This window comes from Sus scrofa, chromosome 10 (genome assembly GCF_054392235.1).
Source record: "Sus scrofa isolate SSC_HxYL_T2T_F1_AM1 chromosome 10, Sscrofa_HxYL_maternal_Yorkshire_Landrace_v2.0, whole genome shotgun sequence".
Taxonomy (NCBI): Eukaryota; Metazoa; Chordata; class Mammalia; order Artiodactyla; family Suidae; genus Sus; species Sus scrofa.
In genome coordinates, this window is record NC_139392.1 from 70,851,204 (window position 1) to 70,875,931 (window position 24,728).

Consider the following 24,728-nt stretch of genomic DNA (forward strand, 5'->3'; position numbering starts at 1 on the left):
TTTCAAATACTTTCTAGTGCTAAAGAACACAGTGAGGAAGGGTAATTTAATATTAGTATTAACACTGTGTCTATGGATAGTTTGGTTCCTGATGTGCCTTGCCCTGGGTCATACAACTGGTGACACATTCAGATTTTGCCTGAAAGATACCTGAATTGAAATCCCTGTGATGTCTACAATAGCACATGTCATCTTTGGGGAGCAAGTCAATGGCAGGTGGGTTGGTCCAGAGGCACAGGTGGCTGGCTCATGGTGCCATGTTTCAGAAGCTCCTTGGTGTCTCCCTCCCTATTCTACGCCCTGTTTCAACACATCTTTCTCCTGCTCGCTTTATGTTTTGCCCCTTCTCTGAGAAATGAATGGCTCCCTGATGTCCATAAAGTAGAAGTAGATTGAAATCTTTTGAGGAATGCATTATATGTCAAACCTTTTTTGCCTCCTCTATTTACCTAGCATGCTTAGTTTGGGTCTGCTGATAATAAAATGCAGATCAAATGATATTATTGGGAGTTCCTGTTGTGGCTCAGTGGTTAATGAATCCTACTAGGAACCTTGAGGTTGTGGGTTCGATCCCTGGCCTCGCTCAGTGGGTTAAGGATCTGGTGTTGCTGTGAGCTGTGGTGTAGGTCATAGACGCAGCTCAGATCCTGCGTTGCTGTGGCTCTGGCGTAGGCCGGTGGCTACAGCTCCAATCAGACCCCTAGCCTAGGAACCTCCATATGCTGTGGGAGTGGCCCAAGAAATGGCAAAAAAAAAAAAAAAGACCAAATGAGATTATTGTACCTTAGTGTAGCTCTGTGGTAGGTACCATTGGGAAAAAAAGAGATATCTCAGTTGGCTTTATTTTATTTTTTTTTAAATTTTATTTGTTTTTATTATAGTTGATTTATAGTGTCACTTGTCTTTCTTTTAAAGTGAAAGATGACTTCATATAATTTTTAGCCTAAAAGCAGACACAGCCTAGTCTATCTGTTGTGAATAACTATGCCAAAAAATGGAAAAATAAATGTTAACTGTACATGCCTATAATGATGGAGTGTTTCATATAGAGAATGTTAGAAAATATTATTAAATTATTATTATTATTATTTTTTTTTAGGGCTACAGCTGCAGCGTATGTAAGTTCCCAGGCTAGGGGTTGAATTGGAGCCGCAACTGCCAGCCTACACTACAGCCATAGCAATGTGGGATCTGAGCTGTGTCTGTGACCTACACCACAGCTCTCATTAATGCCAGACCCTTAGCCCACTGAGTGAGGTTGGGAGTCAAATACTCATCCTCATGGATACTAGTTGGGTTTGTTACTGCTGAGCTGCAATGGGAACTCTGTCACAATTTTTATTTTTTTAAAGTTTTATTGAAGTAGAGTTGATTTACAAGGTTGTGAAAATTTCTGCTGTACAACAAAGTGATTCAGTTCTACATGGACACACATCCATTGTCTTTCAGAAGCTTTTCCCACATAGATGATCACAGTACACTGGGTAGAGTTCTCTGAGCTCTAGAGCAGGTCCCATTGACCAGTCATTCTGTAGACCACAGTGTGCATATGCCAATCCCAAGCCCCCAATCCATCCCTCCCCCCACCTTCCTCACCTGTCCCCTTGGTAACCATAACTTCAAACTCTGTGAGTCTGTCTCTGTTCTGCAAATAAGTTCAGTTGTATCCTATTTTTTAGATTCCACATATAAGTGATAGCATATGGTATTTGTCTTTCACTGTCTAACTTCATTTAGTATGATAATTTCTATGTCCATTGATGTTGCTGCAAATGGCATTATTTTGTTCTTTTTTATGGCTGAATAATATTCCACTGTGTGTGTGTGTGTGTGTGTGTGTGTGTGTGTGTATCTCATATCTTCTTTATCCCTTCCTCTGTTGATGGACATTTAGATTGCTTCCATGTCTTGGCTATTGTAAATGGTGCTGCAGTGAACATTGGGTTGCATGTATCTTTTTGATAAAAACCTCTCCTTTTAAGTGTTTTCCAAACTCTTTTTTTTTTCTAGAAAGTGATGTGCCTACCAGCTGTCCGAGTCAGTGGTGGCCATATGCAGGTCACTGTTACAAGATTTACAGAGAAGAGAAGAAAATCCAAAGAGATGCCTTGACTGCATGTAGGAAGGAAGGTGGTGACCTAGCAAGTATCCACAGCATTGAGGAATTTGACTTCATTATCTCCCAGCTGGGCTACGGTAAGAACTTCCGTCAGTGATAGGCTTGACTCTCATCTTCCTGTTACACCACCTGTCTCTGGAACATTTCATCATGTTCGAGTTAATAAACTAATAAATTCAAGTGAACCATTCAGTGATCAAGTTAGTAACAAATATTAATCATGCCTGAAAGATAAAAATTGTATAGTAATTTAAAGAATTGTTATTACTACGAGAAAATTTGATCTTTCTTTTGATATGGAATCCACTTATGCATAGTTTTGGTTTTTTTTTCTTTTTATGCCACACTGTGGCTATGGAAGTTCCCAGGCTACAGGTTGAATTGGAGCTGCAGCTTCTGGCTGACACCACAGCCATAGCAATAGGGGATCTGAGCCATATCTGTGACCTATGCCACAGCTTGAAGCAATGCCAGATCCTTAACCCACTGAGCGAGGCCAGGGATTGAACCCTCACCCTCATGGATGTGATGTTGGGTTCTTAACCCACTGAGCCACACCGGGAACTCCCTATAGCTTTTAAAATATTATTTTTGTCTATATTTTCTGAATTCAGAGAAGTTCGCCTTAAATCGGTCAATATCTTTTCACTGACTGGAATTCTTTGTGTGTGGATTTTTTTTTTTTCTCTTTTAAGGCCCTTATTTTGTCTCACAGGAAAGGTCTCTCAAGGAAGCATCTAATACTTTGGATTTTATTTTCTGATTAATCTAGCTCGTGCTGCTAAAATGAGCAGTGAAAGAGGGAAGATGTTCGGTTGGAGTGGTTAGATGTTGGTCTAACCTTTTAAAGAAATGTGTGTCCCCATTTTAGGACTATAATTTAAGATCCGTATAGAAAAAGCTATAACTAGAATTCCCGTCATGGCTCGGTGGTTAACAAATCCGACTAGGAACCATGAGGTTGTAAGTTCGATCCCTGGCCTTGCTCAGTGAGTTAAGGCTCTGGCATTGCTGTGAGCAGTGGTGTAGGTCGCAGACGCAGCTCGGATCCTGCATTGCTGTGGCTCTGGCGTAGGCTGGCAGCTACAGCTCTGATTAGATCTCTAGCCCGGGAACCTCCATGTGTTGTGGGTATGGCCCTAGAAAAGACCAAAAAAGAAAAAAGAAAATGTTGTAACTAAATATGATAAAGTTTTCAAAAATTGGCCCTATCAAAAACATTTAGTTGCTCTCTGAAGGCCTAGTGGTTAAGGATCCTGTGTTGTCACTTCTATGTTTTGGGTTTGATCCCTGGCTCAGGAAATTCTGCATGCTGTGGGCATGGCAAAAAGATGAGAAAATGGTAATTCCTGCTGTGGTGCAATGGGATCAATGGTGTTTCCAGAGTGCTGGGATGCAGGTTTGATCCCTGGCCAGACACAGTGGGTTAAGGATCTGGCATCGTGGCAGCGGTGGCATAGGTTGCGCCTGCAGTTTGGAACTGATCCTTGGCCCAGGAACTCCGTATGCTTGTCTCGGGGCTGCCAAAAAACAAACCAAAAACAAACACACACCAAAAAAAAACCCCAAACCCCAATCTGTTAAAAAAAAAAATGTGGGTAAAATGAGTCGGGAATGCTTATTCCCAGAGAGGAAGAAGGGCGAGGAAGCAGGTAATGACCATGGCCACTCAGCAGTACTCGCTGATTAAATGATTATCATTTTCTGCTTCCACTGATGAGCTGTCTGAATAGCTGCAGCTGTTCATTTCCAGCGAGCAAAACAAGAGGAAATGGATGGTGGTGATGGTGGGACGGCTTCCTGACACTTACGGCCTGAAAATTGATAGGAGTGGGGGCAGGGGAGAAGGAAATTGAGTATAGTCCCCTGTGCTCTATAGTAGGACCTTGTTGTCTATCCATCCTATAGAAACTAGTTGGCCCCTGCTAATCCCAAACTCCCAGTCCTCCCCTCCCCTCCCTGCCCCTGGCAATGACAAGTCTATTCTATATATCTGTGGGTCTTTTTTTATTCCATTGATATGTTCATTTGGTTTTTGTTTGTTTTTGTTTTTTGCTTTTTAGGGCCACACTCACAGCACATGGAGGGTCCCAGACTAGGGGTCTAATGGGAGCTATAGCTGCCGGCCTATGCCACAGTCATGGCAACACCAGATCTGAGCTGCACCTGTGATCTACACCACACCTCACGGCAACGCCGGATCCTCAACCCACTGAGCGAGGCCAGGGATCGAACCTACAACCTCATGGTTCCTAGTTGGATCTGTTTCTGTTGCACCACGACAGGAGCTCCAGATGTGTTCATTGGTATAATAATTTCTTGATCATTCTATACCTATCCTGGAGCATTCAGACTACACAATAACAATGTCATCCAATCTCATATATCTGAATAATATCCTGACATATACGGCATGATACTTACAGTAGGTAATAAAAGTTGCATGTGAACCCGTGGAAAACAGATTAGTTCAGAGGCTATAGACTAACACGCAAATTTTGCTTTACTTTATGTCTCATAATAGGAGAACCTTATATATTTACTGCTCTCATTATTTGGAGAATTTGGACGACAAAGTTTGCTTTCATTTTTTAAAATTTTTTATTAAAAATTTTTTTTTCTGTATTTTGTTTTTAGGGCTGTACTTGCAGCATATGGAAGTTCCCAGGCTAGGGGTCAAATCCGAATCAGAGCTTCCGCTCTGAGCTTCCGCCACAGCCACAGGGACACCAGATCTGAGCAGCATCTGCGACCTACGCCAGAACTCAGGGCAGCACCGGATCCTTAACCCCCTGAGTGAGGCCAAGGATGGAACCGTGTTCTCACGGATACTAGTCGGATTCATTTCCTCTGTGCCACAAGGGCAACTCCGACAAAGTTGTCTTTTAAACTCAGCTAGAGAATTAGTTGATTTTCCCTAGGGAAACGCCCCATTTTTTTTTAATTGATAAGGATTTATCTAAAATAATACAAATAGTATTAATAAAGGTAAAGAAAATTTGTAAAGTTAAAATTATTGTTTCTAAGTCTCAAGCCTAGAAAGCCTGTTTTTTAGCTAATTGAGATGCTATCTTTCATGTTAATCATGGAAATACAGTGGAGAAATTGGGACCTACCCGTATGAGTTAGGATTCCATCAACCAAGACAGCTGCCCTAACAGATTTGTGAAAGTGTGTCTCACAACTTGATGCGCCCATCTTGTGTATTTTTTGTGGGGTCAAGGTTATGTGCAGGAACTAAAGAAGTTAGAAGGGGAGAAGCGTTTGGTGAGAAACACGTTTTTCAGAAACTCTGTTGTGGGAGTCGGGGGTTGAAGTTTTTGTTAACCTAAAAACCTAAAAACCGTGAAGGACACATGAGGTCATTTTGAAGCCTATAGGTGCTGCTCAAAGATCTTGCTCTGCCAAATTATGTGAAAGGAAAAGGGCTCATCCTGATAAAGCCCAGAAACATCTGCTGGGGCTGGCGCCAGGCCAATCGGAGAATTCTCCAAGAGCCAAGTTGAGTGACAACTTTTAGGAGGAAGAGACTAAACCATTTCAGGAAATTCCTCTACGATGTGGCCTTTTCTGTTTTTCTGCCACAGCATCATCTTACATTCTTTTGGCAAGTCATGTGATTTAACCGTTTAAAGAACCTAAATCAAGCATTCGTGATGGAATTCCCAGTAGTGCAACTTAAGTAGATATTGAATTATGTGTTCCTTCAATTTCTAAAAATACAAAGACGTGTATGATTTCCTTTTACTTATTTATTTATGGCTGCACCCGCAGCACATGAAAGTTCCCAGGCTAGGTGTGGGTGCCAGCCTACGCCACAGCCATGGCAACACCAGATCTGAGCTGCATCCTTGACCTACACTGCAGCTTGCAGCAACGCCGGATCCTTAACCCACTGAGTGAAGCCAGGGATTGAACCCTTATCCTCATGGATACTTGTTGGGTTTTAAATTGCTGAGCCACAACGGGAACTCTGAGGTGTGTATGATTTTAGCCGTGAGTTCCTAGGCCTTCAATGTGCTCCCATTTTTACTTATGAGATTTAGAATTTTTAGAATTATAACTACTGATAAAATCAATGATGCTCTTCATAGACTTTCCAAACAGAATGATCACCTTTTATATTTATACCTGGTTGTTTTTATTTTAACTTTTTTTGTTGTTGTTATTTGGGTTTTTCCGGTATTTCCTGGTGAAAATGATGCCAGATTCATTTATATTTATAGACTAATAAGTCGGTGCTAAATGCCAGGAGATAGCACAACTCTAACGTTTATTTATCTCCTCACTGTATAGATAATTTTCACTTCTATTACAGTGATTAAACTTTGATAGAAACACCTCAAATGTTCTTGATAACCACCTCATCAGGAAAAGAGAAGGGATTTTTAAAATTTTTATTATTTCAAATCATTCGTAAGATTTAATAACAGTCAAACAGGTTGAGGTAACAATAAGCTACCATATTTCCAGCACCATGAGTATGGTTGATGTGGTAAATTATTTATAACAAAAAAGCAGCTTCATGTGATAGAGGGTAATGATAGACCTGCTTCAGTTTCATTCTTCACGGTGAGAAGAATACATTACACATTTTATTTTATTTTTAATTTTTACACGTTGTGGTAGAGGTGACTTACAATGCGATCCTTTCTGCTCTACAGCCAAGTGATTGATATACATGGACACACATCCATTCTCTTTCAGATTCTTTCCCCACATAGATGATCACAGAATTTTGAGTAGAGTTTTCTGTGCTCTCCCGCAGGTCCCCACTGGCCACTCATTTCATGTCCCTCAGTGCGCATATGCCAGTCCCAAAGCCCCAGCCCATCTCCTCTCCCCACCCTCCCCTTTGTAACCATAATCTTGTTTAAATTAAAATTGAGAACAGGAATGTAGTTGGTAGCTCCCTCTACAGATGTAGATCAGATTAACACTGATCTTTTACAGTAGATATACTATAAGGGAGTTGTTGATAAAGAAGGCGGCTTCCTTTCTTGATAACCTTTTGATCTTTGGAAAGAGAACTTCGGGTAAATCACCTCTTTGTTTTTCTTCCTGTTTAGAGCCAAATGATGAGTTATGGATTGGCTTAAATGACATCAAGATTCAAATGTACTTTGAATGGAGTGATGGCACCCCTGTAACTTTCACCAAGTGGCTTCCTGGAGAACCAAGCCATGAAAATAACAGGCAGGAAGATTGTGCGGTGATGAAAGGCAAAGTAAGACAACTTTAATTACTCATATCTGGCCAAAGCCATGGGGAAATTTTCCTTCTGCCCCACTTATTAGCTATCGTAGTTTCTGTTGTTTCTGTTCTATTAAATTGACATAGATCAAGGTTGAAGTGGAATTCTTGAGTCATTCTCAATTGTCTGGCAAACTCACATTTTCAAGAGGACCAGGAAAGCAACAGATAGAAACTTTCAAAAATGAAATTAACTGGTAGCAAATGCCTATATTATTCCCATGCTTGGTTCTTAGTGGTGCCATATCTTCATGCAGCTTGACTAATCAATTCAGAACTTTGGTTCACTTTAACTGGTAGCTCTGAGTGGCTGTAGACCTCATTAGACCTACCTCGGGTTCTACAGCCTAGAATCTGTGCTTAGACAGCTTTCTGTATCTTCAGTGTCACTTTAGCGACTGAAATATATCATCAAGTTATCTTTTGTTGACAGATGAAGAACATGGTGGTTTTGAGTGATGGCTTATCTCCTTGTTTGTGAAGTGAGTGTAATAATTGTATCCAGTTCACATGGTGGGTGGAAGGAGTAAATGGGTTAATGCATAGAACAGGCACAGTGCCCGGCCCACACTTATTGTTCAATAAGTATTAGCTCCTGTTTTTGTCATTGCAATTTAAAAAAATTTTGTATTTATTTATTTTTTGGCTGTGTCTGTGGCATGCAGAAGTTCCTGGGCCAGGGATCAAACCTGCACCATAGCAGTGACAATGCTGGATCCTTAACCTCTCAGCCACCAGGGAACTCCCCTGATTGTTTTTGTTTTTTGGGGTTTTTTTTTTTTGGTGATAAGTTGAAAGCTTGAGAACCCACAGAGTGTCCATGAGGATGTGGGTTCAATCCCTGGCCTCACTCAGTGGTTTACGGATCCAGCATTGCCACAAGCTGCAGCATAGGTCATAGATGCCGCTCAGATCTGGTGATGCCATGTTTGTGGTGTAGACCACAGCTGCAGCTCCAATTTGACCCTTAGCCTGGGAACTTCCATGGGCCACAGATGCGGCCGTAAAAAGGAAAAAAATGCAAGAGCACATCACTGAAGGAACAGCCAACCGTGTATCTTGGGAAGAGGAGACCAGAGAGCCTCATTCTTACAGAGAACTCCAAGGCCAGTATGGTTGAAAGCGTGGGGTTAGTGGCAGAGAGGTGGGGAATTTTGAGAAACACCAGCAGTGAGATAACATGCATTAGCCTGGGGGGAGCAACACCAGATCTTCGGTTTATCAATGTTAGCCTGGCTGAAGAGTTGAGTACCAGAGGGCTGTGGGTGGAGGCCAAACGAGAAATGAGGAATTAGAGGCAGACAGTCCAAAAAACATTTTTCAAGGCACTGAGCAAGTAAGGGAAGGAGAGGAGAGGTCATTTTAATGTGAAATCTCTAAGGAAGGAGGAGAGGGTGGAACTGGAAGCAGATTTGACACATGGCACCTTCATGCCGGGAGGACGCTCATCAATAGAAAGCGGAAGAAGGGAGGAAAGAAGACTGACTCCAGGTGTGTTTTCAGGTTGAGCATCTTGTGTAAAGGAGTTCTTTCAGGATGGCTTTATAGGTACTCAGTTAACCTGAAAACAGCTGTCTCTAGGGATGGATGAGGAGGCTGCCTGCAAACCTTCTGCTGGGACCAACACTTAAGGGCTTACAAGCATTTTTCCTTTCTGTCTAGATCCCACAGTGGCTTGACAGTGAATATAAACACATCCTGCAGCTACGGTCTCTGGTTACATCTTTGTCACCAAAGTCAGATTTCCAGTCTCCTTGTCAAATGGCCATTTACCTTGCCTCTTCGTAGATGTCTTTTTCTCTGAGTAACCTCGAGTCTTTGTTTTCTTTTTCAGGGACACAATTACGAGAAAAGATCATCAATGTCAAACAACTGATCCTCATTAAGTGTTTGTTTGTTTTCTCCTCTGCTTTCGGCAGGATGGGTACTGGGCGGATAGGGCCTGTGAACGGCCTCTTGGCTACATCTGCAAGATGAAATCACAAGCCCAAACTCCAGGAAGAGTGGAAGTGGAAACAGGCTGCCGGAAGGTGAGTACAGAATGCACAGCACGGTTCCCCAATCAGCACATATGACATGATAGCCTTGGCTTGATTTTTGTCCGTGAAAGTCCTTCGTTGTTCTAGAAGCCAGATGCTTCGGCTGTTGAAATATTCAGTGCTGTGCTGTGAGTATTTTGTATCTTGTTATCCCCCAAGCCTTCTTTGGGTATTCTCTGCCTGGCACCCATGTGATCGGTAGCTCCTTTCTGAAGGTCAAGGGACTTGGAGGAAAGAGAGCGGGCAGTTAGATGACACACTGCATGGAGCCTGCTGAGGGTAGGGCGATTAAGGCAGGCCATCAAGGAACTGGCGGTCTATGGCCCAATGGGTCATCAGGGACCCATCCAGTAATTGATAGCAAAGGATCCTTAGTCATTGGTTCTATTTATTATATTTCTGTGAGCCTGTTTCTGGTGGGGATTCTTTTCAGGAGATCCCTGCATTGGGAGGGAGGAAGTCTACACTCTAGCTGGTAGCAGCACATAGTAGTAACTCAGTTAAACCAAGTCCTGTCACCCAATCCTGTTGTGCTCCAACCTCATCTGCACTGCAGTTAGTATTACCTCCCCGCAGGCCTTATCTTTCATTGACGTTAAAGGAAATGATTCCTGGAGTTCTTCTTGTGGCTCAGTGGTAATGAATCCGACTAGTATCCGTGAGGATGCAGGTTCGATTCGTGGCCTTGCTCAGTGGGTTAAACGATCCGGCGAGCTGTGGTGAAGGTTGCAGACATGGCTCGGATCCCACGTTGCTGTAGCTGTGGTGCAGGCCAGCAGCTACTGCTCTGATTCGACCCCCAGCCTGGGAACTTCCATATGTCTCAAAGGTGGCCCCCAAAAGACACAAAAATTGAAATTAAAATTTAAAAATTTTTTAAAAATTAAAAAGGAAGTGATTCCTGTGGAGCAGTTTCTAAAAGGCTAAAGAGGCTACAAAAGTATGGGGCTATGGTGATGATTTTCCTGTTTGATTGCTGAGTTGCCCGTCTTCCTCTTTTTTCCTTTCTCACTTCTCGTGGATAAAAATAAAGTAGAAACTGAGTTTCTCTTTCCAAGAGAGTCAGGTTGTGATCACATCCAGAATTTTTGAGACATAGTTGTGCACTGAACAATGAAACCATAAAGAAAAATAGCACAAGCACAGAAAGATCGCAGACCGTGAGAGAGACGAAGGATCTTTGTGACGATCGAAATCGCCCTTTTAATTGTTACCTTCTGGAAATTTCAGTCCAGAGAAATGATACCTTTTTTGGAGTCATACAGACGCAAGGCTAGAACCCACGTCTCCTGCTCCCAATTCATCACCCTTTCGCTGCTGGTTTCTCTGCCAGGACACTTACATATTCTTTGTTTAATCATATGCGTATCTAAGAGATATTGTATGTTATCATAAATATATACTTATAGAAAATTACATAATAAACCAATCAACAAATTTTATTACTTCTGTGCAATCAAAATTATATATATACATTTCTATTAATTGTCGATATCCACAATTTCTGATAAAATCCTATTTAATCATTAGGTTAGTCATAAAAATAAAATATCAGCCAACTGATACTTGTTGAGTGTGGTTCCTATGCTCTCAATGATCTTAAAAGATAAGTATTACATTTCTAATTGGAAAAGAGAGGAAACAAAGACTGAGAGATATTAATTTGACCAGTTTAAAAACACATGCTCTAGGCAGTGATGTCCTCAAATCACTGAGAACACTAAAACAAACAAACAAACAAACAAATGAACAAAACCTGTTTGCCAGCAAAGGAAGCTAATATAACAATTTTGGGGGGTTTGGGCCTGAGTGCTTGGTATCGGGGTATTTTTGAGAATTCAAAGCTACAGACCTTCTATCATAAAGGTCTGGGATTCAGTTTTCAACTTACTGCTACCTGTGTGCGAAATTTGATCTAAGAAATTAATATGAAATGGTCCCGAGTTGCAAATATTCCTAGGTGTCTGGCAGATGCAATTGTAAATCTGCTCTATATGGAAGTCCCCCTTTTCAGGTTGATTAGGAATCCCATAGATGAGTTTGAAATGCAAAATTGTAAAAGGGACCACCAGGAGCTTTAGATGGTGAATTAACGGATATAGCATTCAAGTGAATGTATTTTAAAATGCTTACAGGAGGGAGTTCCCGTCGGGGCTCAGGGAAACCAATCTGACTAGCATCCTTTAGGATATGAGGATGCAGGCTCGATCCCTGGTCTTGCTCAGTGGATTAAGGATCTGGTGTTGTCATGAGCTATGGTGTAGGTCACAGATGTGGCTCAGATCTGGTGTGGCTGTGGTTGTGGTGTAGGCTGGTGGCTACAGCTCCAATTTGACCCCTAGCCTGGGAACCTCCATATGCCGCGGGTGTGGCCCTTAAAAAAAAAAAAAAAAAGTGCTTACAGGAGTGTAAGGTGGAATTGAAACCACGGACCAGCCACCAAGTTTTGTTATGTAGTGTTTTCCCACGATTCAGTTCTAAATATTTCTATTCCCGTTAAGATTTTTTTTCACCAATGAATTATTTAGAAGTGTGTTTGATTAATAAGGGTGTTGTTTGTGTTTTAGTTTCTAATTAGCTGGGAGGTGCTACTGATTTTAATTTCACTATATTTTGCTCACATAATTTTTGTTGCTGTTGAGATTTTCTTCGTTATCTCGTTCATAGTCAGTTTTTATAAATATTCCATCTGTGCTTGAACAGAAGGATCTTTGATTTGGAGGTTTAGGGGTCTATATATGTTGACTAGATAAAACTTAGCAATTATATTATCCAGATATTCTATACTCCTAATGTTTTTTCTGCTTGACAAAATATTCTGCTTGCAATTCTATCAAGTTTTTAAATTAAATATATTTGATTTACAATGTTCCTTCAATTTCTGTTGTATAACAAAGTGACCCAGTCATAAATATATGTCTAGTCTTTTTTTTTTTTCATACTATCTTCTATACTGTATTGTATCTTCCTGGTGTATCAGTTCTTTAATTATGTATTTTTTTCTTCATTCATAATAATATTTTTTTCATAAGGTCAGTTTTAAATAATGTTAATATTGCAACAGAAGCTGTCTTTTGCTTGGTATTTCCCTGGCATCTCTTTTTTTTTTTTTTCCAGCTGATTGCTTTTAATCATTCTGTGTTGTTATATTTAGGAATGGCTTTTGTAAATATATATCTGCATTTTCACTTTTAATCTAATTAAGGAACTCTGGCTTTTTACCAGTAAACCCATGAGTTTAGATTTGTTTCGCATACCAATTAACTTGGATTTGTTTCTACCATATTATTATGGGCTTTATTTTGTTGACCGTTCTGTTTTCTTTCTTTTTTCTCTTTGTATGCATTACCTTGGTTCTACTGAATATCTTTATCCCATTTTCCTCCTCTCCAGGTCTGGAAATGATACATTCTTACTCCTATTTTTGAAAATGGTTAACCTTATGTTTTTAACATGCTCTCCTGACTTGAAGTTACCTAATCTCTCTCTCTGCCTCCTGAGCAAAATGGGTGTTGCTGTTCCACTTAAACATTTAAACTTTAAAAATTTTGAGAGATGTTAGTGTGACAAGAAGTTGAAAAAAGAATACTGAGAATTCCCCTGTATCATCTACTCTGCTTCCGCCACTGATAGCATCTTATCTCACCAGAGTACATGGTCATAACAGGGAGCTGGCATGGATACAATACTGTTAACTAAACTACAGATCTTATGACTCTTCCGTTTTTTAACTTTCCACCCCCAGCACAAAGTTAGACCTGATTTACTGACATTTGTCCACTTCTTCTCTCGGCATAGACACTTAGCCCATTGATTCTTCTCGACTTTACTTTCTTGCCAAAGTAACCCTTTGAGAAGTTCTTTCACTGGGATTGGGGAGTGGAAAACTCCAAGTCTTTATCTGGAAGTGTCATGAGCTCACCTTTACCCTGCATAGTAACTTAGGTAGGTTGTTTTAGCATTCTAGATTAATAGCTCTTTTCTGACAGCAGGTTGAATATGATTGCATTTCCTCCTGGACTTGGTTTTTGCCTCTGGAATTCCTATTAGACTAATTCTTTTTTTTTTTTTCCAAGTGGGTACTCTATGTTTTCTCTCTGATTTTAAGATCTTCTCTTTATCTATGGTATAGTGTGTTGAGATTTGAATTTTTTTATTAAAGTATAGTTGATTTACAGTGTTGCACCAATTTCTGTTGTACAGCAGAGTGACCCAGTCATACATATGTATACATTCCCTTTCTTATCTTCTATTTTGGCTTTATTTTGTTTTCCTAAGAGACTGGATGTAATTCCTTGTGCTGTACAGCAGGACCTCAGGGCTTATCCCTTCTAAATGGAATCATTTGCATCTACTAACCCCAAACCCCCATCCCTCACACTCTTTTCCCTCCCCCTTGGCAACCACAAGTCTGTTCTCCATGTCTGTGGGAGACTTGGATTTGTTTCATTGGTCCCTGTGGGTTTCTTCATTTTAAGGATTTGTGTCTTTCCATTATTTATGTATTTATTTTGTGGTCTTTCTTTGGGCTATACTTGCAGCATATGGAGGTTCCCAGGCTAGGAGTCGCATTAGAGCCACAGTGCTGGCTTCCGCCACAGCCATAGCAACGTGGCATCCAGGCCGCATCTGCGACCTACACCGCAGATCATGGCAGCACCGGATCTTTAACCCACTGAGCAAAGCCAGGGATTGAACCTGCATCCTCATGGATATTAGTCAGATTTGTTACCTCTGATCCACGGTGGGAACACCTGAATCCTCTTGTTCTTTGTTCACAGAATTTTGATCTTTCATTATTGATTCTGTTCTTTTGTCTCTTAAATCAAGTCAACATGCTTATTTTTATTTTTTTTTCCAGATTGCTTTATTATGTGAAACTATTGACTCTCCCTTAAAACATTTTTCTCACCTGGCTTGTAATTTTTGATTGTGAATTCATCCCCATCCCTATTCTAACCCTCAAATGCCATTGTCTTTCAAGACCTGGATTGTGGAAATATTTCTGTTGTGTGGTTTTGCATTTTATTTCTCAAAGTGCCTGCAAAATTGTCCTTTTGTAGACCATTTTTTTTAATCGTTTACTGTTTTATGCTTTTTTAATGGCTGCACCCATGCCATATAGAAATTCCTGGGCCAGGGATTAAATCTGAGCCACAGCTGCAACCTACACTGCACCTGTGGTAATGCCTGATCCTCTGGGGATTGAACCCATGCCTCCACAGTGAGCTGAGCTGCTGCAGTCAGATTCTTAACCCACTGTGCCACAAGGGAGTTCCTTGTAGACCATGTTTTATTTTTGGGGGGGCGGGGGGGGCTGTAGATTCTCACACAGTGTAGGTAACCCAAAGTTGGGACCCACACCCATCTATGGCACACTCTTAGTCTTTATTTTCACACAGAAGAATTTTTTTCTTTCTGTGCCCAGAATCCCGGGCAGGTGACAAGAATATCTGTCCTTTCCTGGTTCTTTGGGTGGAACTTTCTTGCTCTCATTTCACAGAGGAGCTACCTTTAGTGGGTATCATCTTTTTTTTGGGGGGGGGGCCACATCTGCAGCATATGGAGGTTCCCTGGCTAGGGGTTGAATCGGAGCTACAGCTGCCAACCTATGGCACAGCCATAGCAACGCCAGATCCGAGCCGTGTCTGTGACCTGCACCACAGCTCACGGCAACACCGGATCATTAACCCACTGAGCGAGGCCAGGGATGGAACCCACAACCTCATGGTTCCTAGTCAGATTCGTTTCTGCTGTGCCACGAGGGGCACTCCAGTGGGTATCATCTTGATGTGAGGATTTCAGTTCTGTCTCTCTGCCTCTGGGGGGCTGATGGCAGATATCTGATGGGTGTGGACATTCATTCTCCAGTCCCTGGACTCCACGACCTTCATCTGAGTCTGATGCATGGCTGGGCAACCACCATCTCAGCTTGAGCATTTTCCATTCCAGTTTTTTCTACTATTTACTTTCAAAATCGGGAGCTTTCCCCTTCTTTCTCTCTCAAACTTTAGTATGTATTTTCTGTTTTCTTTTTTTTTCTTTTTAAGGCTACACCTGTGCAATATGGAAGTTCCCAGGCTAGGGGTCAAATCAGAGCTGTAGCTGCTGGCCTACACCATAGCCACAGACACATGGGATTGGAACCGAGTCTGCGACCGACACCACAGCTCATGGCAATGCAGGATCCTTAACCCTCTGAATGAGGCCAGGGATCTAACCTGCATCCTCATGGATACCAGTTGGGTTCTTAACTGTTGAGCCACAACAAAACTCCAGTAGGCTTTTATTTAGCATTTCTGTGAATTTGAAGTGTAGAGGAGGAACCACACCAAATCATGTTACCAGAAGCTTGGTAAGTACTGTCCTGAGACCAGATGATCCAGCTTTATTTATACTCACCATCTATGACTAGTCTCAGTATGTGTAATGAGCCCTATTATTCTGAAAATTATTTCCTCTGGTTACCTCTTCTAAAACTGTGATCATAACCATTTTGTGCAAATGTCTCTTCAGTAAACATTTCCTAAATCGTTTTTGTTGAAAGTTGCCTCAGAAGTTGAGAGACTATAGTTTGGATATAAACAACAGGGCCCTACAGTGTTGCACAAGGAACTGTATTCAATATCCTGTGATAAACTATAATGGAAAAGAACCTAAAAAAAATATGGGTTTAGGAGTTCCCGTTGTGGCACAGCAGAAATGAATCCAATTAGGAACCATGCGGTTGCAGGTTCAATCCCTGGCCTTGCTCAGTGGGTTGAGGATCCAGCGTTGCCGTGAGCTGTGGTGTAGGTCACAGATGTGGCTCGGGCCCTGCGTTGCTGTGGCTCTGGTGTATGCTGGCAGCTGCAGCTCTGATTTGACCCCTGGCCAGGGAACCTCCATATGCCACAGACATGGCCCTAAAAGGCAAAAAAGCAAAAAAAAAAAAAAAAAGTTTAAATATATAATTGAGTCACTTTGCTATACAGCAGAAATGAACACAACATTATAAATCAACTCTCCTTCAGTAAAATTAAAAAAAAAAGACATTGAGGGAACTTCCCCACCTCCACTTGGTGTCATAATTTGTCACCTGAGGAACAATGCACTTCTGTTTACTCTATTCACATAAATATGTTCGTCACATGCCAAATTATTCATATTTGTGTTCTTTATATACGTCTATTGTTTATGGACTTGTGTGTCATGTAGAGGAATGATTAATGTGCTGTCATAAAGATGCATGATAATCTGCTTGGTAACATTAACAGGGCTGGAAAAGACATGGTTTCTACTGCTATTTGATTGGACACACACTTTCGACATTTGCAGAAGCAAACCAAACCTGTGAAAATGAGAAGGCTTACCTCACAACTGTTGAAGACAGGTACGCATCGGTTTTAATTTTCTTAAAATACGTCCGATAATGAAACATTTCCAGAAAAGGCAATCGGTGTGCTCTCCATTTCTGAGGAAGTGACATTCAGTCTTGAAGCTGCTTGAGTATCTGGCGTTGTCACTGCTGTGGTGCAGGTTTGATCCCTGGTCCAGGAACGTTTATGTCCTCTGGGCTCAGCCAAAAGCAAAAACGAAAAACAAACAAGACGAAAACAAAAACAAAAAAAGAGAAAAAAAGGAATATTTTTGTTTGGATTCTTCATTGCAGACACTATAAAGTATTTTGCTGCTTTTAGTACCATAAAATAATTTTTAGAACCATTTGCTAATACACTGGTAAATGTTGTTTATAGGTTTAGCTTTTTAAAAAATGTAGTAGACCTCAAATTTTTTAAAGCAGAAAAGGTAAGTAAAATTTGTCATCTCACTTTCTGGGAGTTCCTCTTGTAGCACAGAGGCAATGAACCCGACCAGTGTCCACGAGGATTTGGGTTCGATCCCTGGCCTCGCTCAGTGGGTTCAGTATCCAGTGTTGCCATGAGTTGCTGTGTAGGTCCCAGATGTGGCTTGGATCCCAGCAGGCCGACAGCTGCAGCTCCAATTTGACCCCTAGCCTGGGAACTTCCACATGCTGCACATGCGGCCCTTAAAAAAAAAAAAAGCAAAAAAAAAAAAATCTCACTTTCTATCTTTACTACCACCTCCAGCAACAAAAAAAAGGTGGAGGGATTTATTGAATATTTTATTAAATCTTTTCAGTCTTCTTTCTTTGCTTGGTTTACTAGACTAATAGGGCCAGAAAATGATGTGGACAGAGAGGATTTTATGTAAATTTTATCCACTAGAATCCCATTCTTCTTTGAGATTTTAGTATTTACTTTTAAGATTTTATTTTTTATTTCTGGCCACATCTGTGCCTTACAGAAGTTCCAAGGCCAGGGACAACCTGTACCACAGCAGTGATCTAAGCCGTAGTAGTGACAATACCAGATCCTTAACCACGAGGCCACCAGGGAACTCTGTATTTACTTTCTTCTACTTTTTACAAAGTACTAGATCAGGCACAGAAGACACTTAAAATAGATTTTTTTAAATATCTGTTTGATTTGGAGTAAACAGGTAAAAATTATTGAGCTTTACTACAGTAAGTTATATTTATTTGCCATTCAAGGCAGACCCAATAAAATGTAGATGATGCTATTGATAATAAAAATTCTTTGATAAAGTGAAAAATGTCATAGAATTTGAATAGTCTTTATAAGCGAACTTTATGTCCACATTCTTTTTTCATGGATAATTGGATGTCTAATACATTGTAACATTCTGATACAATGCTACCATCTGAAGATCAGAACATAGATAATTTTTATATTGTGACAGGAAGTCAGCTGCACATAAGTATCCTGGGAGCATCTTTTGATCTGCACTGGTTGTTTTGTTTTGTTTTGTTTGTTTTTTTTTGTTTTTTGTTTTTTGTTTTTGCCTTTTGTCTTTTTAGGGCTGCACCCAAGGAATATGGAAGTTCCCAGGCTAGGGGTTGGATCAGAGCTGTAGCTGCTGGCCTATACCACAGCCACAGCAACGAGGGATCTGAGCCGTGTCTGCGACTTACACCACAGCTCACAGCAACACTGGATCCTTAACCCACCAGGGATTGAACCCTCATGGATACTAGTCAGATTCGTTAACCACTGATCCACGTCGGGAGCTCACTGATCTGTACTGTTGATCTTTGAGTTTGCTACAAGAGATGTGCCTATGTTTTCTATTTCAGGTTTGCTGCGGTTTTTTTGTTGTTGTTCTGTTTTGTTTTGTTTTGGTCACAGTGGCAGCATGCAGAAGTTCCTGGGCCAGGGTTCAAACCCATGCCACAGTTGAGACCTGCTCCACAGCTGTGGCAGTGCTGGATCTTTTACCCACTGATCCACCAGGGAACTTCCTGGGCTTCCTTTTCTTTATGTGTTTTCTGTGATCCTTTTGTTCAGGAACTCACCCACTCTGTGGTTCAGTTTAGTTTTTTGAAGTTTAAGAACAATTGAGCTGGTTCCTTTTCTCTCTTCTTTATTTTTTTATTTTATTTTATTTTTTTCTTTTTGGTTTGTTTCATTTAGGGAATGAAATCGTTTAGACTGGGGTCAAACAAATGTTCTGGTATTGCGGCTTTCTCTCCATTTCCCCCTCTTGAGTCATCTGCACCTCCCTTCTTACCTGGAAACTGTGGACACCCCTTTTCTTTTGCTCCAATGAGAGAATTGTGCGTTATATTGCTGCGTCATTGTCTGTTTGTCACTTAAGACCAACTTTGCTTCACTAACCACATTGTATTATTACCAGATTGCACCAAATTGAAGGACAAGATGCAGAGGGAGAGGAAATGTTGGAATTTGTGATTCTACTCCCAGTTCTTTCTAGAGATTGAATTTCAGCTTCTCTCTTGATGATTTTCTCTTCTCTTGCAGAGCTGAGAGAGATATGAGATGCAAATTGAGGGGGGAAAACCACAAGGATTTTGTGATTGTGTTATGCTTGATAATGTTGCAGCTTCTCAACCTACTTAACCAAGAATTGTGTAGAGCATGTGGATATTTGAAAAGTGGACTGATTTTTAAACGATGTCATTTTAAAAGGCTATAGTTTCTCCTTTGCGTTTTCAGAGTTCTCATATTTTGAGAGGTGCAGAAGGGCTGGTGAGCAATAGAGAGAAATGGTTTGGTTGCATTTGAATGATTTTATTCAATCAGCTGCATGATATTTTTGCTTCATAAGGTCATCTTTTCCTTAGTCAGGATGGGCATAATTTAAATGACATAAAAATAAAACATAATAGGTTCGAATTGCCAACTAAATCATAGCCAGGCATACAATTGAGATAGTCTGTAGTACCCTACATGGGAAAAAAGAATGAATATACATATATGTTTAACTAATTCACTTTGCTGCACACCTGAAACCAACACATTGTAAGTCAGCCATACTACAATAACAGTTTTTAAGTTAGAGAAATGCACATTTTTCTAAAATTTAATTTTGTATTTCTTTATTTATGTATTTATTTTTACGGCTGCACCTGCAGCATATGGAAGTTCCTGTGCTAGGGGTGGAATCAGAGCTGCAGCTGCCAGCCTACACCACAGCCATAGCAACGCCAGATCTGAGCCGTATCTATAAGCTACAGCGCAGCTTGCAGCAACACTGGATCCTTAACCCATTGAGGGAGGCCAGGGATCAAACCTACATCCTCACAGAGACAATGTTGGGTCCTTAACCTTCGGAGCCACAACAGGAACTACTATTTTTATTTTTTATTTATTTTTTAATTAATAAATTATTATTATTTTAGATATGAACAAGCCTTTCTGACTAGTTTGGTTGGATTGAGGCCTGAGAGATATTTCTGGACAGGACTTTCAGATGTACAGAACAAAGGAACCTTTCAATGGACCATTGCAGAAGGGGTTCAGTTCACCCACTGGAATACAGATATGCCAGGTATGTGTCGGGCTTTGGTCTTGGGTTTGCATTCCCGCAACATGTCCATCAGGCCAAGCCTGTGATTCCTTCATGTACTTTTCCCAACAGACTTATGTAAGTGAATTGTGCTTTTAAAATTCTGTTTATTTATTTACTTACTTATTTGCTTCTTTATGTCTGTTCATCTATCTTTCTGTCTGTGTGTCTGTCTTTTTAGGGCCACACCTGCAGCATATGGAAGTTTCCAGGCTAGGAGTCAAATTGGAACTTCAGCTGCCGGTCTACACCACAGCCACAGCACCACCAGATCTGAGCCAAGTCTGCAACCCACACCACAGCTCATGGCAACATCAGATCCCCAACCCACTGAGTGAGGCCAGGGATCAGACCCGCATCCTCATGGGTATTAGTCAGATTCGTTACCGCTGAGCCACGACGGGAACTCCCCAAATTTTATTATTGTATATTTCATTATCTTTTTGTTTTTTCTTCTTCTTTTAAAAATGTTCTCATTTGTTGGGAATTATCTAAGGACAAAAGGAAGAGAAAACTGCTGGGTAATCTGATACAGCTCCGATTGAAATCTTTATGAGATATAAATGAAATCCCACATAGTCCCAAAGATCCCACATAGTTCACTTATTTCTGAAAACTTAAAACTGTCCTCAAGGGATATAAAACTTTTCAGTGCATCTATGAATAGAAATAGGACTGGGCTTCAATGGTGCAGCAAGAGTAGCGCTTAGGGGACACTCCTTATTTCTACATCTTGAACGGGCCACCCTGGTTAGTCCTTTTTATGCCCTGGATTGTCTTTTCTCTGTATAAGAAACCAACAAGATAAGCTTAGTACCCTCATGGTAAAGACAAAGTGTAAACTAGGACTTGGAAAACTTTTGTGACTAGAAATCTTCCGAGCATGGATTTAGACTCATCTTTGAAATTCCCAAATCTGTGCTGTTTGCAGTAACATCATCCTCCCTCTATATTTTGATTTGCCTTCTTTAATGCACAGTTTCTGAAATAGACTCTGAGTCTTTGCTTTCTTGATGCACTGGTGTCACAGCCTGTGACATACTTCAGCATGAGCCTACTTGGGAAATACATCTTTTATAGCATGTTTTTCATTGTGCCTGGATAAAAAGCTAAGGTAAAGCAGGAGTAATATAGCTAAGTTCATGAACTTACCCCTTGGCCTAATAAGTCCTAATCTTCAGAAGTTCCTTGAATTTGTATTCTCAGCTGTCAATAAGGAAAATAGATCAGTAGTTTGGATAGTGTGATTTTTGTTTATTGAAAAATCATAACCCTGAAAAATAGTAGGATTTCAGGGTTTTTTTTTTTTCTTTTTTTCTTTTTCAGGGCTGCACCTGCAGCATATGGAAGTTCCCAGGCTAGGGGTTGAATCCGAGCTGCAGCTGCTGGCCTACACCCCAGCCACAGCAACACCAGATCTGAGACACCTCTGTGGCCTACACCACAGCTCGTGGCACTGCCAGATCTGTAACCCACTGAGTGAGGCCAGGGATTGAACCCACATCCTATGGATACTAGTTGGGTTTGTAACCTGCTGAGCCACATTGGGAGCTCCTCAGTTTATTTTTAAAGAAAAGGGAAGCATATTAAGAGCTGAGGACACACTTTCTTCTTTTTAATATTGGTAACAGTGGTGATTCTTACTCTCCAGCCAAAACTCCTTAACATTGCTGGTATTGATCATTTAGCAGTAGGATTCTGAGAGATTAATCTTGGAATGTCCTTAGGGAATAAAAATGCATCAAAGCAGAGCCATAGGGAATTAGTGACCTTAGAGAAAATAGAGAAAACATTTTTGGGAAAGAGGTACCTCCCCAGAACTTTGAGAGTTACTTTTTCTTCTTCTTTTTTTTTTTCTTTTTTTCTTTTGTGTGTGTGTGTGTGTGTGTGTGTGTGTGTGTGTGTGTCTTTTTGTCTTTTTAGGGCTGGATCCACAGCATATGGAGGTTCCCAAGCTAGGGGTACAATCAGAGCTGTAGCTGCTGGCCAACACCACAGCCATAGCAACTCGGGATCCAAGCTACGTCTGCGACCTACACCACAACTCATGGCAATACCAGATCCTCAACCCACTGAGCAAGGCCAGGGACTGAATCTGCATCCTCATGAATGCTCGTTGGGTTCATTAACCACTGAGCCACGATGGGAACTCTGAGAGTTACTTGTAAACACTCACTGTCTTTTAAAAGAACAATAATATATTAGCTCATTTTAGCAGCAGGAATCCTAATGTTTTCAAAGCTCTTAGTTAATTATGATTTTGACATAATCATGACATCATCATGCATGATTGGAAAATTATAAACTGTGAAGCTTGATAGAGTCTCTGTTTTATCTTATGTACTCTTTTTATCCATTAAAGCTGGCATGCACCACAACTCTGTCAGGGAGGTAGTGATACTTGCATGTTACTGCATCTTTCTGATGAGGAAGTGAACTTGGATTAGTTGCATAACTGATGTAAAATCTTAAGCTCAGGCGGGTCTCATTTTGAAGTCTAAAAAATTTCTATTCTGGAATATCTACATGGACCCTGGGGGAAGGGAAGAAACGAATCTTATTTTTTTGTTTTAAAAGGAAAGAAACATCAGAAAACCATTGTATTTGTCATTATGGTAAATTTTATCATGCTAAAGATGTTGTATCATTAAATGTCTATGGGAGGGGGCAACTGGCCAGATGTTAGAAAGGCTAAATGTTACCAAATCCCTGACATTCGAGATGATAATTCAGTTGGGGACACAGGCGACAGAAATGAAAGGTAAATAATGTTTCAAAAATAGCACAAGTCAGAGTTCCTGCTGTGGTGCACTGCGATTAGCAGCATCCGTGCAGCGCCAGGATGCAAGTTCGATCCCCAGCCCGGCCCAGTGGGTTAAAGCATCCAGCATTGCCTTAGCTGCGGCATGGGTCACAACTATGGCTCAGATCTGATCCCTTGCCTGGGAACTCCATATGCTGTGGGGTGGCCAAAAAAGAAAAAGAAAAATAGCACATATCACTTGCTAAAGGCTGCAGGATCTCTGTGTTATCTCATCATGTGTAGATTTCGTCACACAACGTGACATTCAGATTTGAACTCTCTTCTGTGAGCATGGCCAGCTTTCGCTGTGTCACCTGTTGAGTGAATTCTACTTTGTCACCTGCAGGACGGAAAGCAGGGTGTGTTGCCATGAGGACTGGGGTTGCAGGGGGCTTGTGGGATGTTTTGAGATGTGAAGAAAAGAACAAATTTGTGTGCAAACACTGGGCGGAAGGAGTAACTCGCCCACCGGAGCCCACAACAACCCCTGAACCCAAATGCCCAGAGGACTGGGGCACTTCCACTAAAACAAGCTTGTGTTTCAAGGTAAGCAGCCACTGCTAAGCTCTTAAAGACTTTGGAATACGCTTCGGCCTAAAGAATCACCCTAACAAAAGACAGACACAAACTCACAGATTTCAAAACCAATCTTATGGTTACCATTGGTGAACTGTTGCAGGGAGGGAGGAATTGGGCAGGTGGGAATAACATACATGCACTACTGTACAAAATAGATAATTAACAAGGACCTACTGTATAGCACAGGGAAATCTACTCGATAGTTTGTAATAACCTATATGGGTAAAAAGAATGGATATATGTATATGTATGACGGATTCCCTTTGCTACACACCTGAAACTAATACATTGTCAGTCAACTCTACTCGAATAAAATTAAAAACAAAACAAAACCAGTGCCCAGGCTCCACCTGTGGAAATTCTGATTTTATTGATCGGGAAGGGAGTGTGGGGGGTCTGTTTTCTTTAAAGAGCTCTCCTTGGGTGGCTGCTGAAGATCAGTTGCATTTAGACCAACAAATGCAACTCAAAGCTGCCTTTCTTTGCCTGCTTTGCCTTCATCACCTCCTCCTCTTGGCATCTTTTCTCTCTCCCATGCTTCTCACTCTAGTCTGAGCTCACACTTGCTTTTATCGTGCTACAGCTTGATGTGGGGTCTCAGTTCCCAGACCAGGGATGAAAACCAAGGTTGTAGCAGGTGCCAGCGCCAAATCCTAACTGCTAGACCTCCTGGGAACTCCCACATGCCTTTTTGATCTTAATGAAAATGAGTGATGTGATCCTATGGTCTCCCTTTTTGACTTTGTTCTTGGAGCCCAAGCTTCGAGCTAAGTGAATTGATGAAAGAATCCGTAATCTCACCCCGTGGGAATCCTGGAGAGAGAACTTCCTTGTTCTGATTTAGCCCCTGATTATTATGCATGGTGGGAGCTGAAGGATTGCTAGGTAGGGGCACAGGGCCATTCGGTGTCCTATAAATGGCAATCTGACATCCATCTTTTTAAAAAATTGGACTGTAGTTGCTTTATAATGTTTCAGGTGTACAGCAAAGCGATTCAGTTATACGTAGACATATATCCACTCTTTTTCAGATTCTTTTCCCATA

The 24,728-nt window shown here is 41.1% G+C and overlaps 1 protein-coding gene across 3 annotated transcripts in view; it reads left to right on the forward strand.

The window, feature by feature from the left end:
• Positions 1-24,728, forward strand: part of MRC1 (mannose receptor C-type 1) — a 119,319-nt gene that overhangs the window by 48,693 nt on the left and 45,898 nt on the right. For all 3 annotated transcript variants that reach the window (XR_014817178.1, XR_014817177.1, NM_001255969.1), the window contains 6 exon segments: positions 2,011-2,196; positions 7,189-7,346; positions 9,292-9,402; positions 16,668-16,783; positions 20,135-20,283; positions 23,451-23,650. Coding sequence is in view for 1 of the 3 variants with exons in the window: in NM_001255969.1 (NP_001242898.1) it covers positions 2,011-2,196; positions 7,189-7,346; positions 9,292-9,402; positions 16,668-16,783; positions 20,135-20,283; positions 23,451-23,650 (920 nt within the window). In the remaining 2 variants the exon portion in view is untranslated.